At 30.0% G+C, this 18,851-nt stretch overlaps 4 protein-coding genes across 8 annotated transcripts; 1 reads left to right on the top strand and 3 right to left on the bottom strand.

The window, feature by feature from the left end:
- Positions 1 to 669: 669 nt before the first annotated feature.
- LOC143178895 (BRCA1-associated RING domain protein 1) lies at positions 670 to 4,150 on the bottom strand. The gene is made up of 9 exons (XM_076377825.1): positions 4,077 to 4,150; positions 3,640 to 3,828; positions 3,157 to 3,334; positions 2,667 to 2,747; positions 2,385 to 2,581; positions 2,057 to 2,287; positions 1,877 to 1,986; positions 1,654 to 1,772; positions 670 to 1,579 (listed from the first exon to the last, which is right to left on the bottom strand). Exons 1-9 carry the CDS (start codon positions 4,145 to 4,147, stop codon positions 1,208 to 1,210), a joined length of 1,548 nt encoding a protein of 515 aa, XP_076233940.1. The 5' UTR covers positions 4,148 to 4,150; the 3' UTR covers positions 670 to 1,207.
- A 2,569-nt stretch (positions 4,151 to 6,719) lies between these two features.
- Magr (Iron-sulfur cluster assembly 1 homolog MagR) lies at positions 6,720 to 8,287 on the bottom strand. Of its 2 annotated transcripts, none has more exons than XM_076379407.1 (3): positions 8,128 to 8,287; positions 7,461 to 7,529; positions 6,720 to 7,111 (listed from the first exon to the last, which is right to left on the bottom strand). In XM_076379407.1, the coding sequence occupies exons 1-3, from the start codon at positions 8,206 to 8,208 to the stop codon at positions 6,857 to 6,859; spliced, it is 405 nt and encodes a 134-aa protein (XP_076235522.1). In that variant the 5' UTR covers positions 8,209 to 8,287; the 3' UTR covers positions 6,720 to 6,856. The 2 variants fall into 2 exon arrangements, with proteins under 2 accessions (XP_076235522.1, XP_076235523.1); XM_076379408.1 differs by having other exon boundaries at positions 7,476 to 7,529; positions 8,128 to 8,286.
- Positions 8,288 to 8,823: 536 nt separating this feature from the next.
- On the bottom strand, positions 8,824 to 11,181 carry Eif3d1 (eukaryotic translation initiation factor 3 subunit d1). Its single transcript, XM_076379403.1, has 3 exons — positions 10,941 to 11,181; positions 10,818 to 10,863; positions 8,824 to 10,386 (listed from the first exon to the last, which is right to left on the bottom strand). The coding sequence occupies exons 1-3, from the start codon at positions 11,112 to 11,114 to the stop codon at positions 8,918 to 8,920; spliced, it is 1,689 nt and encodes a 562-aa protein (XP_076235518.1). The 5' UTR covers positions 11,115 to 11,181; the 3' UTR covers positions 8,824 to 8,917.
- A 1,174-nt stretch (positions 11,182 to 12,355) lies between these two features.
- L(3)76bdm (trafficking protein particle complex subunit 8 homolog l(3)76BDm) lies at positions 12,356 to 18,794 on the top strand. 4 transcript variants are annotated; one of them, XM_076379400.1, is made up of 11 exons: positions 12,607 to 12,763; positions 13,022 to 13,463; positions 13,542 to 13,787; positions 13,845 to 14,348; positions 14,465 to 14,984; positions 15,059 to 15,244; positions 15,327 to 16,067; positions 16,132 to 16,294; positions 16,385 to 17,462; positions 17,543 to 17,825; positions 18,003 to 18,794. In XM_076379400.1, the coding sequence occupies exons 1-10, from the start codon at positions 12,607 to 12,609 to the stop codon at positions 17,808 to 17,810; spliced, it is 4,305 nt and encodes a 1,434-aa protein (XP_076235515.1). In that variant the 3' UTR covers positions 17,811 to 17,825; positions 18,003 to 18,794. The 4 variants fall into 4 exon arrangements, with proteins under 4 accessions (XP_076235517.1, XP_076235515.1, XP_076235516.1 ...); XM_076379401.1 differs by lacking the exon at positions 18,003 to 18,794 and having other exon boundaries at positions 14,465 to 14,766; positions 14,851 to 14,984; positions 17,543 to 17,977; XM_076379402.1 differs by lacking the exons at positions 12,607 to 12,763; positions 18,003 to 18,794 and adding an exon at positions 12,356 to 12,389 and having other exon boundaries at positions 17,543 to 17,977.
- The last annotated feature ends 57 nt before the right edge of the window (positions 18,795 to 18,851 follow it).

The raw sequence follows: 18,851 nt of genomic DNA, 5'->3' as shown, positions 1-18,851 counted from the left end.
CACGTGCGTATCAAACTACTTTACCGCGAGTTCGACAGCCACGGTACTATGCGAGCCCGCATTGCCTGCTTAACTTGTTTGACTGACTGACTGACTGACTAGGGAGGTACCGAGGCCCACTTGTGGGTCAGGGTGAGGGTCCCCTCTTTTACGCTGATCAGAAAAAGGAAAGAAAAGGACGAAGGCAGAGAAGCAAAGAGAACGATCGACGGCGATCGACCTCACCGAGAATCATTCAGAAAGAGGGGGAAGGGTTGTTGGCATGAATATTGGATATCTCTGAAAATCTACATTATTCGACTAATGCGAAAAGTTCCAGCTTGCGTACGTTTACGCTGAGGCAAATCGAAAGAATCTGTTTCTTCGTAGAGAGGAAGAAATTGTAGAAAATAAAACTTTGTAATTGTTCGGTACTAACGGTGATATAATAGATTTATACAATCTTCGCTAATCTAAAGTATAATTTTCGGTTACTGTATTCATAGGGACAGTAAAACTAGTAACGAAATGTAACATTTGAGAGTTTGGTAAAGTAGTGGTAGTTAATATAATTTTATCTCTTTCTATGATTACTATAATATGTAAAGTAAGATATGAGTAACGTGTTCCTGGAATAACTACTTAGTAATATTCTTTTTCTAATTGAAATTAATAAGTAACTCGTTTTAGAGTAACATATTGTTTAATTTATTTATTTCGATTTAAAATATTTCTTATTATTTATTCTCAACTATATTAGAATTTCTGTTTTCCTGTGTTCTTCCATGTTCGCACTGTTCTTCCTCTTTATTTCTCTCTTACTCCGTTGCAGCGTTTTTTCTTTCACTCCCTCTTTCTCACCGCTACATATAGGTGTATATGTGCAGGACTAGCGGTACTTTACCCGTAAATGTACAAGATACCGTACGATATTTCCCTTTGGAATTTATCGTTCTTTGCGCAACGGTCGATCCTTCATAATCATAGTATATGCTCAAAAATTCTTCATTTTTAAACAAAATCAAACGAAAAATTAACTATTTTTATGAAATTTCATCATTTGATTTTTATTTCGGAAACATTGAGATAAAACAGCGAAATAAAATTATATCACGTTTGATAGTGAAAAATTGTGACTGTTACTAAAAATTGAAAATTGTTGTATTTATTACATACAAATTATCACAAGAATAAAAATAAACTTATATAACTATAAAATCTCTGAAAATTAAAGTAAACCTATGTCTAATGGATTAATCAATGCAAATTTTTCTATACATTCAATTAGCCACATTAGCGGCAACGTTTTTAAATGGGGCATGTTATATTTTACACGTGGTTCCTCCTTTCCTGGTACATATATAACATAATGAGTACACTTATATAAAGGATGAGAAGGCTCATTAGCTATGTGAAAAGGGACAGTTTGTTCTTTAGATTCTATGTGTTCTGGGTTTGGTTCCCTTTTCAAAACTGTCCCATTACCTTCTTGTACAAGTCTCGTTAAACTATCCTTAGTTAATTCTATACCATTTACATAATAAACGTTCTTTGCGTGTAAAGCAAAGTAAAAATGGCATTGATTGAAAAGTCTTGGATTCTGAAACAATAAAGAAGAATGTTTAAAATGAAATATTAAAACTTCTTCCATCTTAATACTGCAATTAATTTTACCTGATTCTGTTCATTTTCTCTAGCTTTTCTTGGAATACCTTGAATTGGTGTACCACTGATTTCAAAGAGTTCTAAATCCACTGATAGTATATTATCTACATCCATAGTTAATTGAATCCCTTTTATAGTAAATAAATATATAAAAAATTAATTTTAAATGAATTTGTGAAATATATTATAGCATATACACATTTAGAAGTTATTTATTCAGGAATTAACTTACATTCACTATTAATTAACCAGTTTCCTCGCAGAAGTGCCATCATTACATCATAAGATAGCGGTACAATATTTTGATAGTTTGCTTCCACAATGACATGTGTTACAAATGACCTGAAACATGAGCACATTTTTATATAGGCTTCCTAATTTTTGTGTTTACAAGTTTTAATGGAGAGTATACCGAAATACAGATGCAACTTTCACTTTATGTTTTGAAGCCATTTGCTGCAGTAGTTTACGATTTTCTTCTTTTAAATTGGATGCATATATAACAATTCCACCATATGATTGAATAGCAAAAGATGATTGATCTAAAGTGCAATTCAAATTTGTAGTACCTTCAACTGTCTCATTCATTTCATTTTCCTCATTCAAAATTTTCCACATATTTGTATATGGCTCACAATAATCTCTAAAATAAGTTTATATAAACAATAATTTTAACATCATGAACCAATACTATATACAAGAATTAGATTTAATTCAGAATATATTTAAATGATGTATACATAGGCCTTTTTCCATGCTCATCATACACATCTCTTTTAGCTGAATATTGTAAAAGCATTTTTGCTTCTTCCAATCTATTCTTAATAGCAGCTTCATGCAATGCTGTTCTGTTTTCAGAACCTGGTGTGTTAGGTGATGCACCACACTCTAATAACAATTTACATATATTACTATATCCATAATTAACTACTTCCTGCTACAAATAAAGAATATATCATATTTTTAAGATTCCATACAAAGATATAATACTGTACTACTGTAGAAATATACATTTAACTTACTAAAGGAGTCCAATTGGCATTATCTTTAGTATTTGGATTTGCACCTGCAGCTAATAATGTTTTTACATAACTTTCATTCTCCTGAAAAAGTATTTATGAGTACCACTGTGCTTCATTAAATGTTATTTATTAGGTGGTAATGAGACCTAAGTAGAATGCAAAATATCTAATCTATTCCCATTTTACAGTTAAAATACATTGAAGTTAACATTATACTTTTTGGAATGAAGAATAACTTGTGCATCTTGGTGAGATAGATACATTGAAGTAGGTTGTTGACCTGGATGTAGTCGCTCCAGAAAATGTATATATGTTTTGGGAAGGACATTAAGATTCTCATAGATCATACATCTATGATTGTAGTGAACATGTCAAGGCAGATTAAATATTTTGTCATAGAATACTTTAGGAATTATTTGGACTACTTTACCACCACTTAAAGTATTGAAACCTATATTTGTTATACTATGTACATAATATAATAATATACCTTTAAACATGCTATGTGTAATCTAGTTTCCCCCTTCTCATTTCGTTTATTTATATCTTTCTTTGGCACAAAATGTTTAGACCCTAAATGAAAACTTCTAGATCTTGCTTTAGATACATTGAATATAGCTGAAGGTGCGTGTGAACTGTTTATATCCGCAGTTGTATTCCATAAATCTCTATTAAATTCATATCAATTATACATTATACAAACTTTATTTTCTCAAATTAAGATATATTCTACTAATTAAGAAGTATTAAAAAGCAAATATATATTTTTATGTTACTGATTATCACATATTATTTATATATTTATATGTACATAAAATAATTTGAATGTAATTTGCAAGATACAAAATTTAATGATAAAACCATTGAAGTAAGCAAAATTATATTATAAGCAAAAGATGGGCCATAAATAACTTTTAATTATACTGAAAAAATTACATTAAAGTGTAAAATATATTAATTGAAATTCACATACTTTTCCTTAATTATTTCTGCAATAATATTGCAATAAGACACAAGGCTCTTAACTATGTGATCATTCTGTATTTCAATAGGCTGAACAGGTGTATTGCACTTTGTACATATTGAATCATTTCCAATACATTCCTCACAAAAAAAGTGGTCACAATTGGTATATCTTATTGCATTTACTGGTTGATTTCCACTAAAGATAAAAATATGTTATTTTCATACACTCATCTCAAATATTCATATTGACATTCATATACAAGGCATATGATTCAACTTCATATTACATTTTATTGCTTGAATATCAATAATGTTTCTAATAAAAAAAAGTGACAACTAAAAAAAATTACGAATTACATTTTCGTATATGTGCAAACAGAAGACGAAAATCTTTAATAAACTAAGAGAAATATAAAATTATTACTTTCTTTATTCAAATATTACCATCTGTTGCATCCTAGTATATCTGTGAAATTTTTGAGAGCTTTACGAGTATTTTTCCATGAAGTATCCATGCTTAAACGCCCTTATTATTTGACATATAATTGACAGTCAAATAACTTAAGTATTATAACAACATTTCCCGCTATTTTATTATCTTCGATAATACGAACTGAACATACGGACTTACGTCCAGAGGAAACATGCACTTCTATGATACAGATTACATCGATTACATTTTATCACGACTATTTAGATAATAGAAACGGAATAAACTGATAAAATTATTCATTCTTAGAAAAAAGATAGAGTCTAATTAGATTCATGAATTCATTTCCTATTCAAATTATTGAAACTGCACAATAGAAAATTAATTTTGATTGGTCTAAAAACTATCAATATTAGCATGATACAGAGCATATTCTATTATACTTGATAAACATTATAAATTTTTGTGCATATTAAAAGTAAACATGTACATAGTCTATTATACTTCCAAATATTTATTATTTCAGATGAAATTTACTAATACGAGATACCTTGAGGGGACTACCCCTTCGAAACAGAGTAAGGTTATGTTTAAAACATTGTTTTAAAGAACAGTTTGAGAAATACATAAGTTTGTGAAAATATTACCCTGTACGTGCGCTCAATTCTAAAAAACATATCAAGTTATTATATTAAAAATGTCTAGTATGTAATATTGAAAATAAAAGTATATTGGCACCTCTGTTAGTTAGAATCATACCCGCGAAATAAATTCAAAATTATTTAAATGCGTTCTTAGTTTTATTTATCGTACGCTTATATGCTATGAAATATCACCATATATCTACACACTCATTATTTATTGTATCAATGTGTTTATACTTCATACGAGCACAGAAATAATTTAGTGAAATTTTCATACGAAAACTTGCATTTATTTTTATGAAATGTAAAACCAAAATTTAAAACTTAAAATAAACTACCTTTACTGACATTTTTCTGATCACTGAACTGTATTGGAATTTAGGTGCAAGTAACATTGAAATTTCACATTCTATCATTCAGACGTATCTGACTTGACCTTTCTTTGTTTTGTACTCTGTATAAGACGCAAATTCATACACATTCTACCATATAAGTGTAATAAAACAACTAATAAGTGATTTCACACATATGTTTTACATTTCAAGCCTGTTAATTATAAAATTATAATTATAAAATTACGGTTTTATAATTTACAAGATGAGGCTTATAATATATTTATATATTTGTTTATTGTCGCTGAGTTATGTTATATTAATAGGTACAGAGGAGACAGAAGTAGAAAATAAAGGTATGTAAAATTGATTTTATCGTTATTATTAGATTTAAATAACACATATGAAAACTCATGTAACGAAATTTCGATTGCTCATATTTTTGAAAATGGTGTTTTTAATTTTATGACAGACGAAAATAACGTTTAAAATCTTTTTGAATAAAAAATTATTTTATTCCTTTTACAGAGAAAGATGTATCTGTGAAACAAACAGGTTGTACATGTGTTAAATACAAATGTAAATGTTGTGAAAATTTAAATTGGCAAATCGTTAACTTGAATGGTCTAAGTAAGAAATTTAATAATTGACATTTATAAAAACTTTATGGCATTTTCATATATGAAAACGTTTTGTTTCAGTATGTATAAAGGTTAAATATTTAGCAGAAGATATTGGAATTTCACTTTCAGTAAATTATAACAATACAGATATTGTTCAGGAGGATGTTTCAGGTAATTAACTTTTAGATGTAGTGAGATATTGTACAGTAAAAGAATGAAGCTATTTTGTTATAGCCGTAAAGCTTTTAATATACAATTATTTTTTAGTACGAAGACTTTTTCCACTTTGTATAAAGCAAATATTTTCTATAACATCACCAGTTGTCATGTGCATACAAATGTATGATACTATAATAAGTTCTGAAAAAATTCATATATGTTTTAATATTGAAGGAAGTTTCTACAAATTTAAATTGCCTCCTGTAAAATTAGGCTGCATAAATCTAATGAATAACCAAAATACTACAAAAAATAATCAGTTAAAAAGAATTCTTTTTAATACAATTGACGACTTGGGTCAGTGGAAATATGGTAATCGTGATGTAGTTGAATTACATTAAGTTTTACAGTAATGTCTTATCTCTAAAAATATACAATTAAATGTATTTTCTTTAATCATAATAAAAATGGTTTCAATGAAACTTTAAGATTTTCACGATTATTTTTAATTATCAAAAATAGTAGTGATAAGAGTTACTTTTAATCTCAGCAATATACAGTCTAATAAATATTTAATGAGGAATGTAATACATTTTGTTGGTGACTCATGCTACATAAAATTGGAACTGCATTTATATCATTTAAGTTTATATTTTATTTAATTTATAATGTACAAATAGTACTTACTGTATATACATGTACAATAAAAATATATGTTTATATGTCTATTACAAATAGTATATATACAACTTATGTATGAAATAAATACATATCTTGATACATACTTAAATTATCCTCTTTGTACAACTTTTAAAACAACTTACCATAAATATTCATGCATAAAAATTATTTACGCACAAATTATTGGTTTAATAATTACTATATCAAACTCAAAAATGTAAATATAAAGCAACTTTTTATACAGAAGTTTAATAATAGAAAACTTTCTGATTAGAGTCATATAACAATTTCATTAGTCAATCTATACTGATTGTAATTAATATTTGACTACAATTTTTACAATCATTTGTATTAATTATACAGAGAAACTTTCGCCGCATCCGCAAGTTCCTTTAATATTTGGATTATTAAAAACAAATTCAGAACTTAGTTTAGTTTCTACGTAATCCATTTCAGTACCTAAGAGAGATAACTGAGCCTTTTTATCAATCATGATACGAACACCATCTTGAACAACTTCTTCATCAAGTTTAGACTTTTCTTTTGCATAGTCTAGAGTATAACTTAAGCCATTACATCCCCGTTGTTTCACCCCAACTTTTAAGCCAATCTGAAAAATTAAATTAATTTTTATACAACTTTGAAGTTTTGAAATATCTACTTGAAAACGTAATGTGTACTATATGTGTATCAATATAATATATAAACTGTGGTATTTATGCTAATAAAAAGCTACTTCAATTAATAAAAATACTTCACTGAATGATATGGAATCAGACCTAACAGGTTTCTTTAACTACATTTTTTTTAATACTGAATAAGTAGCTCATTAAAAATTCAATAAATTAAGTAAATTAAATACCTAATATATTTGAAAATTTGTCAGATCCAAAACTTGCAGACAGATGTAAAATTATATTGGTAACCATTATTTAATAATGTAATAAAAGAAAACATACCACATTTTTACTCACATATTCATTTTTGTCTTTCAATAATTCCTTAATTTTTTGTACTGCATTTGGTGTCTGTAACAAGGTAATTATTATTATAGTATTGCATTATAGAGCAAAGAGACTTTTAACTCATGATCATTTTAAATGGAATGTGTATTAATGTATTTCATATTACTCAATTATTGCAACACTAACAATACAAACATTACAGTTTTCCACGAAATGAAATAATATCTTCATTTATTTAAAGGACTATGCTTGTTATATTAATAATTCAAAAATTTTATTTTTGGAGCTACATCATTATTGCAACAAATGAGTGACATATTGTATAATTATAAAGGTAATTTAAAGGCTATATTATGTATTTAACATTATATAATTACAAGAGAACGAAGTTTAATAATACAATTATAATAGTTTTATATTATTGTTGAATTTCTTAGTTCGTGATAATTCAGATTTAAATTGTCAGACAAAATAAAGGTTAGATTTATAAAAATTCTCTTTAAAAAAACAATTAAACGTTAAAATGAATTTAGTTCAAACCTAAAACATAACCCTAATACAGTAAGTTCAAGAATTTCATTCAATTTCGTAATATTAATGAATAGTATGTATTGATAACCTAAAATGAACAAGGTATGTCATTTAATAACTCTTTACTCACTAAAGTAAGCGCAGCTCTAGTAGCGAGTATTTTTCTGCCTTTGACAGCACGAACTGTCGCGGCAGCGATCCCAGAAGACATGTTGATTTTAATATTAATGTCAGAAACTAACAATAATACATGATTGATTATTTTGAAATCGTGGATCTATTTTAAAGACTAATTTAATTTAGTTATCGAGATAGTTTCCAAAACTCACCATTAGAGGGCTATGACCAAAAATCAATTTTTGGTACTATAATTATACTTACGTAGCTTATACTCGATATAATTTCCCGATTTAAGAGAAGCAACAAGCTTATAAAGAATGAGAAATGTTTTTAAAATTCTATGCATTGACAATTCATTTGTCTTATCAAACGCGATAGTAAAATAAGATTAAAAAATAATTTCAATAATTTCGTAACAAGCTTATACCGAGAGACTGCTACACTGCATAAATATTTTTATTCGACAATAAAACGCTACAGGATTAATTTATATCAATTTTTATTTATTAATTATATATTATAATAAAAATGTTTGACAACCTCTTTTCACAGAACGATCTCTAGATCCAGGTGGATCTAGGTGTAGTACTACAATCTGTGCGGCATTCTACGTGAATCGTCAATATGTGAGAGATGAATCATATGCATGATTTAAATGCATAAGATCTAGTCTGGGTTAAATACATTTTGAGAAAAAACATTTAAATTGCATATTCAAGAATTTAATTGGAATTCGTTTATTTTCTCCTTACAGCAGCTTATGTTTCTCATATATAAATCACTGACTTTTAGGACAGCTTTTAACTCTGAAAAGCATCGTTAACAGGCTCATCATCGTCTTCGTCTTCTTCTCCTTCGCTTTCAAATGTATTATCCGGAATATCGTATAATCTTATCATTGGCTTATTTGGATCTTTCATGATCAAATATTTTCCATCTTTCTGTTTCATGCATATATCGATGATGCAACGTAGAATACCCCAGGCATTGTCCATGTTAAGGTTGATTTGCGTTGCAAATTCATTTGGTTTATACTGTTGAGTACCGAGAATAACATGTTTGCTTGAGTCTCTAACCATTGCTCTTGATACATATCCAAACTTCAATTGATCTGAACCCGCCAATAATGCTTGAACAGTCCATTTCGCTAATTTACACGCGTTATTACGTAATTCATTTGCCAATACTGCTCCACGTTGAGTGTCTAATTTCTGCCTCCATTCGACACCGTTAGCCAGCTTCGAGTCCCATTCATTCAACGCCTTGATCGTTAAAAATTGAGTTTCATTATTAGGTCCCTGCATCACAGCATCATGTTCACATCTAGCAACGAGAACAATTCCATTATTTAAATCCCACTTCCTGTATCGATACGCAACGCTAGCAACATCGCCTTCCTCCTCCTCGGAAATAAATGGATTTCCTTCATCAAACTTGTATCTAGGCTCATTAGACTTCAACACTTGCTGAGAAAAATTGTGATTAATAAATGTAGCCTCTAAGGCTAAGTTCCTCGGGGAATTTAAAGAATTTCCGTCATCTTGAGGGGGTTCAACGCTGGTTTCATTTACAGTTAGCAAATCGAATTCAGTGTTGTCTCGTTTATCAAAGAATAGTTTATCTCCGATCTTTTCGATTACAATATCCCAAGAATAATTACTACGGGTGCAACACATTATTGTTGCCAATATTGCATCTGTAGCATAGACGTTCCCTTCCGTCTTGGAAAGCTTCCGGATTATTGGATCATCAGTGGTAGTAACGGTATGGAAAATGCGGTCGATTCTTTGCAATGGTTTCTCACTCTTGACATTTACGCGATCGTAAGTTTTATCATAATACTCAAGAGAACCACAGCACAAAATATCTTCCCCATCTTTTACACTGGGTAAAGATAGTTTTGCCAAACGTGGGAAATCCATTTCCTCGATAGTTACCCAGTCTGGTCTTACAGTAACAGACGCATCGCGAATTTTAATCGGTGGCTGGTTTTTATGATTGCGTAAACCTTGCTGTCTACCCCAACGTTTCGCTTGGCCTTTGCGCTCTCTTTCACGGAGTTTCAATTTTCCAAGTTGCTGCATTTGGCTCAATGCACCACGTTGACCACCACGACCCCGTAAATTCCTTTGGTTATGGCGGAATCGACCACCGCGCTGATAAGGTGGTTTCTGAACACGAGTTGTGTCCACCAAATGGAAAGTTGTTTCATCTTCATCGTGGAAGTAAGCATACTGACTGCCGGAACCAAACTGTGATGTGTATTTGTCTGCAAATATTAAGAGATTTAGTTACAATTTTCTAATTAATAAGTCTTGATATATAATCTAATATAAAGAAATATATTTAATAAACAAATTAAAAGATTATGAAAATAATTAGTAATTTGATAAAATTAAAATGTTGCATTTCGTTAAGTTTTTGAACTGTCTATAGCTTCTAGAATTTAACCATAAATTAATGAATAAAGGTATAAGTACAAAATGCATGCTGATTGTATATATCAGTATTAATTATTAACTAATTTCTGTATTGTACAATTATATTAATTACAATCAATATGTTAACTTTGAAGCACTGTCTAAATTGGCAAAATGAATTTATTATTTCTGAAGATTTAACATGTAGTCATTGTTAAGATAATTGAAGTTTTTATTGAAAACGTAAATTTATAGGTTAAAGGCAGAGAATGATACTCACTGGGGAATTTCTTATCCTGGAATGCTGGTGTGGTCCAGTCAGATATCTATGAAAGAAGATAATTTTTAAAAAATGTGGAAAATGGTATACTAAAAATAAAAATGTAAGAGAACATTATCAAACCTTGCCCAATCTGTCGCCCTTCGAGAAAGGTTGATAAGGTATATCCTTAAATTGATCAGGTAATTCACATGGGCCCCATCCGTCAGGATTATGTTGGATTGCAGGAGCCTGAAAATGAGCTACCTCTTCTTCTTTATGAACAGAATCTTCTACAACTACTCCTTCGTCCGTCATTTTATGAAATTTTCTGACATAAAAGACGTGAGACACGATGGCAAGACCTGTTTGCCGGAAGAACCGGCGACGCCATTACAAGCAAAAACTTTAAGGTTTGTTCTCATTGGTTTCCTAATTTTTAAATCTATTCACAATTTATTTATTCAATAGCTTTTCTTCAAAACGATGAAGCAAGTTTCATTGCTGACTTTAGGAAAATAACTTTTAAGAAATTACAAATAATACTAGGAATAAAGTAGAAGAAAACAGTTATATAAAAATACATTGTTAACATTAGCTAATATTTTTTCATTATTACTATAAATGAAGTAATCCTACCAAAAGTAATTCTATTAATTTCTAACTGCATATTTGCAATTAGAATCGACTGATACTTTTCAATCTAATACGATTAAAGGTGGATTCACATTGAATAAACGGACGCAAAGTATCTAACCTTTGATAATGATCAAATATCATATTAATATATGATCGATACATGAAAAACTCGGTGACATTCTATTGCAAATTTATTATTATTATTATTATTTTGTTAATAAACAAGCAGTACAGTCCAGTATGTACCTACATCAATTAAAATTAAATATAAAGCTTATTTATCTGTGGTTTATGAATAGACCTGCATTGATTTCCTATGAAAATGTGTCGGTAAATGATCAGGCAACAGTGTTGTCATATTTCCAGTAATTAATCACAACTTCAGATCGTTTCAGATTTGAAATATTCCCGCGGTAATGTCTAATTTGAATTCCTACCATTTCTAACGCTGTAATATTTATTTTAAACTGAATCGATAATGTCGGGTGTGACACGAAAATGGTAAGAGTCTTCGCAATTCCCGCAAACGTGTGACAGAAAAATATAAAAATATAATACATATATATTTATACTTCGTCAATGCCCGTATATATACGTACATACAAAATTAATGCTATTACAAACATAATTTTTACAATAGCATATTTTTTAAATCACTGTCAAATGGCTAGAAATTGTGTAGTCCATTACCACAAGTTTTTCTATTACATCTAATTTCTAATTTCTTGAAATACTAAGATTCATGCAAATATAGAATGAAAACTACTAATTAGAATACGTTTTTACAATAAAATGTTATTAAACAAAAAATTTTCTATTGAATTTTTACAGAAAATTTAAGAATTGTAGAAATGTGATTTTGAATCTATGATATATAAACAGTTTCCGCCTACGAGCATTTCCGGCTGATATTAGGACATCTATACATTACCTTCGTATTTTTACCCTTCATGGGTAAGTGATGGGTAAATACCCACAAACAGCTGTTCGGTGGAGATGTTTATCACAACTTCGTTGAGATGTTTTTGACTTTAGAAGTTCGGTTTCCGTCAAATTTCGGGATAATAAACGATAGTAACATAGCGACCAAAATGGGCGTTGTCGTGTGATTATTACTTACTCACTAAACACGTAACCTTGATTGTCTGATTAAAATTTGTAGAAAATAATCATGGCTCAATGCAAGCTAACCCCTCGCGAGTTTATAAGTAATGCCTTTTCTCCACAAATTGCTACAGTATGTTCACCCATGGCAGACGCTACTTGTCAAAAAAATAATTTATCATTCGTTGAACTTCTGCAACCATTCTGTAAATTAAATACGGAAGGTAAGAATCTTATGTTTGTAACATATACCTATCTTTTCTTGGAATAATGACAAACAAAGATTTCGTATAATTTTGACAAACTGATAAAAAAGAATATAATTTTTCCTTAAAATTGTTAGAGAACAATTTTGAAATCAACTGTTTTAAAATAACAATAAAGTTTAACAAATAATGTATTGTTAAACAAAAGAATGTTAATTGTCTTGAGTTCTATTATCAATATCCTATGAATTTCTGTAAGATATTATTAATTTGTAGGTCATTTTAAAGATCCACAAGGAAATACTGTGACAGTTAGAAATCTTCGACTTTTTATACAAGATGTTAATGCACAGCCACCAGAACCAAGCATTGCTAGGAAAATGTTAAACGAAGCAGTTAGTTCAGTAACATGTGAACATACAACCACTGTTCGAATTGGAACAGTGGAACTTGATATACCTGTCTCAGTTCCTTGGTTTGAAGCCTGGAGAGAAATGTTCCTGAGTGTTCAATATCCGTCAGATCATGAATTCACCAAGCATTTTCTTGCTTGTATGATAGTCGTTTCCACAGCAGAAGACAATCCTTTGGAAAAGATACAAAACATGGGTGCACAGTTACATCAAAGTATACCTGGAAAATTACCAAAATGGTTTAATAATAATACACTTAGATACTATATCTTAGTACATGATACTATACAGGATGATAGAAATAAGTAATTGCTTTAATTCTTCTGGTTTCTGATATGTTAGAACCTTATTTATTCAAAGTTAATTGTTTGTAATTTTTGTAGGGCTGAAACAGTTTTTACTGAAATGAAAAATATTTATGGTGCTAATAATTGTTTCTTATTGCAAATGAACTCTAGACCACCAGGTCAAGTTGATGACAATACTCATTTGCCAGATCCTTGGAGTCAATTTTTAGTCAAACATTCAGAACTATCTGGAAGTAGTGAACACGGTAGTTCTCCTCGTACACCTGCAGATACTAGTGGTGTTTCTGCTATGCCAAATGAAGTTACAATGGATACAGACAAGTATGTACTATATGTTATAAATGTTTATGAAAGATATGTTTAAATTTTGTATTTTAGGACAAGTCAGGCTGGAACACCAATAGCTCCACAAAATTCTGCATTGATTTCACCAGATGTACATAATACTGTTAGTTTTTCCTCTGAAACGTCTGAGTTAGTAAATACAAATTTAGAAGTTGGACAAGAGGCAGTAACTGTTACAATTCATCCTTTAAGTCCAACAATTGATAAACCAGAGAATATAAGTTCTGATGTAAATGCAAAAGAACAAACAGTTAGTGGTACGCCAATAAATGTAAATGTTTGGGCAGATTCACCCAACTATGTAACAACACAACATGGTGCTAGATTATCTACGGAAGACCTCGAAAGACTAAGGACACTAATTACAGAATTCTGTTTGAAAAGTTTATTACCATACGTGGAAAAACAAATTGGTCTACTGAATGATGTTATTTCAAATAAAAAAGGTGTCAGTAGATCAATTTTCAGTGCTACAAGACGGTGGTTTGGAACAAACAAACCTGGAATACCAGGACCTACTCCGTCAAATGCTGTAATGTACGTTCTTTATAAACATTTATATATTGTGTTTTTATTTTTTTGTAACTTGTACAATATAAATACATAATATAGTATATGTGAACATGTAAAGTTCCAGCTTGTTTGGATTTCAGTTATACAACAGAATCTCCTGAGTTACAATTACGCCGTTTAGGTGACTTATGTTTCATGTTCGGTCACTATTCACTTGCTTACCAAGCATATCACAGTGCGAAGAGAGATTTTGGAGCAGATCATGCTTGGCTTTACTATGCCGGTGCTCTTGAAATGGCTGCTTTGAGTGCATTTATGCAGGGTGAAACAAATAGAAAAACAATTGAGTACATGGATGAAGCAATTTTAACTTATTCGACTAGCTGTAAAAAGCCTCAGTTTGCAACAAGAGCAACATTACTCAGTGCTGAGTGTTTGAAAGGTAGAAGTTTACATGGAGAAGCTGCAAAACATTTGATTCGTATGATTAGCGAGGATTCAGACTTGCGTTCTGCGCTCTTATTAGAACAAGCTGCTTATTGCTTTATCGGACCAAAAATGATGCGCAAGTATGCATTTCATGCTGTTCTTGCTGGTCATAGGTTCTCAAAAGCAGGCCAGAAAAAGCATTCCTTACGATGTTATCAACAAGCGTATCAGGTACCCTTAATTAACATTGTTGCTAAAATATTACAATAGAAAGATTGCATATACGATTATATACCTGTCGCTAGGTTTATGCTGGAAGAGGTTGGTCACTAGCTGAAGATCATATACATTTTACTATTGGCAGGCAGGCCTCGTCATTAAAACTCGTTTCTGAAGCAGTTAAAGCATTTGAAAAATTATTGAATGCTTCAAGCAAGCAGCCACCTATTCAACAAGCTACATTTTTACGTGACTTTTTAGATATCCATAATGTACGTATACGGATTATATGCGATTTTTCAATTTATATATACTATATTTATTTCAAATTTTATCTGCATCTATATATTATAGTTACTGCTTCAAAAAGGTTTAGTGAGTCATCAAGAGCTTCCTATCTTGCCTTTACCATTAATAGATAGTAATGATATTAAAGTATTGTATGGTCCTATAGCTAGACCATATGAAAATAATATTCCAGCGAGTCACGTTTCATTTGATACTGAAGAATGTGACGATGTAAGATGGGCAAAAATGGAAGAGATGTTAATAACAGAAGCTCAGGGATCCCCTTCCATGATATTTAAGCCGACAGTTGCATTATACTCTAGGACAAGTAATAATAGTGTAAAGCCAAATGCAGTTTTAGATGAACCAGTGCATTTTTTTATCGAATTATATAATCCGCTACACATACCGTTGCCATTGTCTAACGTGACTTTACTTTGGTTATTTATTTCTGCTGATGGACAAATTACAAATGAAGTGAAATTACCAGAAAATCTAAAGCCAGTAGAAGCACAAGTAATCGAAACAATTATTTTACAACCAACTTGTAGACAACGTATAACATTGTCTCTTATACCGAAACGAATAGGAGAGTTAAAAGTGTTAGGTTTAAACTATGATTTATCTAATCCTACAAATATAGTAGATGGACCATCTGTTGATTCAACAATAGCCATCACTGGGAAAAGATTGTTTGAAGTTAAAGGCCCCAAATTAAAGAATATCAAGGAAAAACCAGGTGTAAATATGTATGGTGTAGATCATAGATTGGAAATGAACGTTATTGAAAAGGCACCTTTTATGCAGGTAACTAAGTTTAAGTACAATGCTCCACGTTTCGACAATATAATTTTTGAAATCTTGTTTATAGATTTTCTTAACTAAATTGCATTCGAAAATGTTATGCGGTGAAATACAGAAAATTGAAATTACTTTGAAAAATGTGGGGAATGCACCATTGTCTAATAGTTATCTAGTATCCACGGATTCTAAATTAATTTCATTAGGAGATGAACAGATGAACACGCAAGAAGGTATAGTACAAAGTATATTTAAAGAAGTATCAAAATTAGAAATTAATTAATAGAAATCGTTTTATATTTATGTACAAATTGTTATTTCAGAGCATACAACAAAGAAAAGTAATAAACTTATAATAAAAATCCCGTTACCTTCCAATAAAAATGTACTAAACGTTGATGAAAGTTATACAATACCATTATGGTTACGTGCACCTCACGAAAAAGGATCACATCGTTTAGACTTACTTTTTTACTATGAGAATATTGATTCAAAGAGCATAATAAAGCATCGACTTTGTAGACATACGTGGCATTTCATGGTCTTGGATTCCATACAGATTAGTGCTGTTTCATCAAGAAGCGTGTTATTTAAGGACGTTTCACCTACGTTGAATTTAATAGTGTGCGTTAAAAATGCAAATCAAATTCATGATTCTATTATAAATGAAATTATGTTATCCACAGTATCGTTCCAAAGTGATACGTGGTCTGTATTCAGTTCATCTGTCCTCCCAAATAATGTTAAGATACAGCCTCAAGAGATGTTTCATTTGATGCTTAAATTAAGAAAAAAGAGCAAAGGCGAATCGATATTTTCCAGTGTATCTTTAACTGAGGACACAGATGGCATGGAATCGAATATGAATTATCCATATGTTAATTTTATACAAAGGAGACACATTTCATCGTTAGACTTAAATGACAATTTAACTGAAATGCAACAGCAATTTCAGCGGTCGTCTCAAAATACAGAACAATCGTCTCTGTCTGCCACTGTGACTTTAAATTCTACCTTAATCATTAAATGGCGAGCCAAAGTGATCGAAGGTGGAATTATTGTTAGACAAGCGATTGGCCAACATCATCTTGACCTTGAATATTTGAATAGAACATATAAATATCCGAAAGAAATTCAAGTAGAACCGAGCGAATACGGAGGACGCTTGAAGATTTTTGGACCAGATAAAAACATACCCGATTCTTCGGCTGTGACTAATAAAGAACAAATTTTGGAAACGGAATTTTTAAAGAACATCGTTTCTTTCTCCTTAAGTCATGATAGGCAGATGTCGCATAACTTTAATCAAAGTCGATTATGCTTTGTTCCAGTGATGATGTACATACAGAATCATTTAGAATCGCAAATTTATGTTAAAATTAATACAATAGGTACCAGCAGGTAAATTTTAACATTTATATAAAATATGACCAAATACTTTTAGTTATACTTAATTGCAATTTATTCTGTTTCTTTTCTAGTGGGACTTATCTTCCTAATGTAAAATCACAATTGTATTCTCCACAAGCTTCTACGTTCTATAGATATGCTTGTCATTCAGCGATTTGTTCTCAGATTGAACCACTTACCAGCAATACTGTAAAATTACAAGCTGTATTTTCAGCTCCTGGAACATACGATTTAGCAGCACGTGTAGAAGTCTCTGTGAGGGTTGTAAATACTAGAGAATTCATCTTACAAAAATGGAAAATGGAGAGCATATGTATTATTCATGGGGATAGTAAATAATTAAAAACTACTAAGGTATTACTACTATTGTCAAATAATGTAATAAATTAATTTCACCTAAATAATTTAAAAATCATTCCTCAGTTTCTATGTAAATATTTAGTAAATCAAATTATTATTATTAATTATAAAGAAGTAATTTGTATTATTTAACGTGTTCCGTGTTTTTTCTCTTTTTTTTAACTTTTTCAGATCCTTATATACTGAATAAAATTATATGTGATTTTGAATGTATTAACTATCTTTTATAGCAATGCTATAAATACAACAAACTTGCAAATATACATATTATAATACCTGTTTTAAATGGAATAATGAGTTCAAAACAAATTGTTTTTAATTATACTACTAAAGATCAACATATTAAAGTCATCTCACGTAAAAATATAATCACTTACACTCTTTGAAAGAAATATCAATATTAGAGTGAAAGAACTTTGTCATATAAATATATTTTTTGGACCAGCATTTCATATCTTACAGTGCAAAATAAGAAAGAAACAGTGAGAGAGTAGTTACAAAAGTATAATAGTAAAAACGATGAATAATTAAAAATGAAATATGCACTTCTGATTATTGTAATCCATATATGAAACCGAATGCTACTATGTTCATAAAACTAATAGAACTTTAGTACAGAAAGTCATATTAGAAAATTAAAACAAGTAAAATTGGAAGTTAATGATAAAATAAGTGTAGGTATGTACATATGATATGTAAATGTACTTCATGAGCTAGTGGGAAAAATTCTTGTTGAATGGTATGAGTTTGTATACGGTAGCTATAGTTGAGATTGTTTATCCTTAAATATTTATAGAAAATTCGTTTAAGAGGAAATACTTAAAAGTAATGTATAATATCAAAATAAATTTGGAAGGATGTATCTTCACATACAGTGTCATATTTTTGACAGCATTACTTGTTATGATAACATATATTTTATACATTTAACAGTACACAACAATCGCGCCAAATACTTTTACAGAACTGATAAAACGATATAAAATATTAAATTATGTAAATAATAAATAATATATAAAT

Source organism: Calliopsis andreniformis, chromosome 5 (genome assembly GCF_051401765.1).
Source record: "Calliopsis andreniformis isolate RMS-2024a chromosome 5, iyCalAndr_principal, whole genome shotgun sequence".
Classification (NCBI taxonomy): Eukaryota; Metazoa; Arthropoda; class Insecta; order Hymenoptera; family Andrenidae; genus Calliopsis; species Calliopsis andreniformis.
The sequence above is the reverse complement of the archived record's forward strand: the minus strand, read 5'-3'. Positions and strand labels throughout refer to the sequence as shown.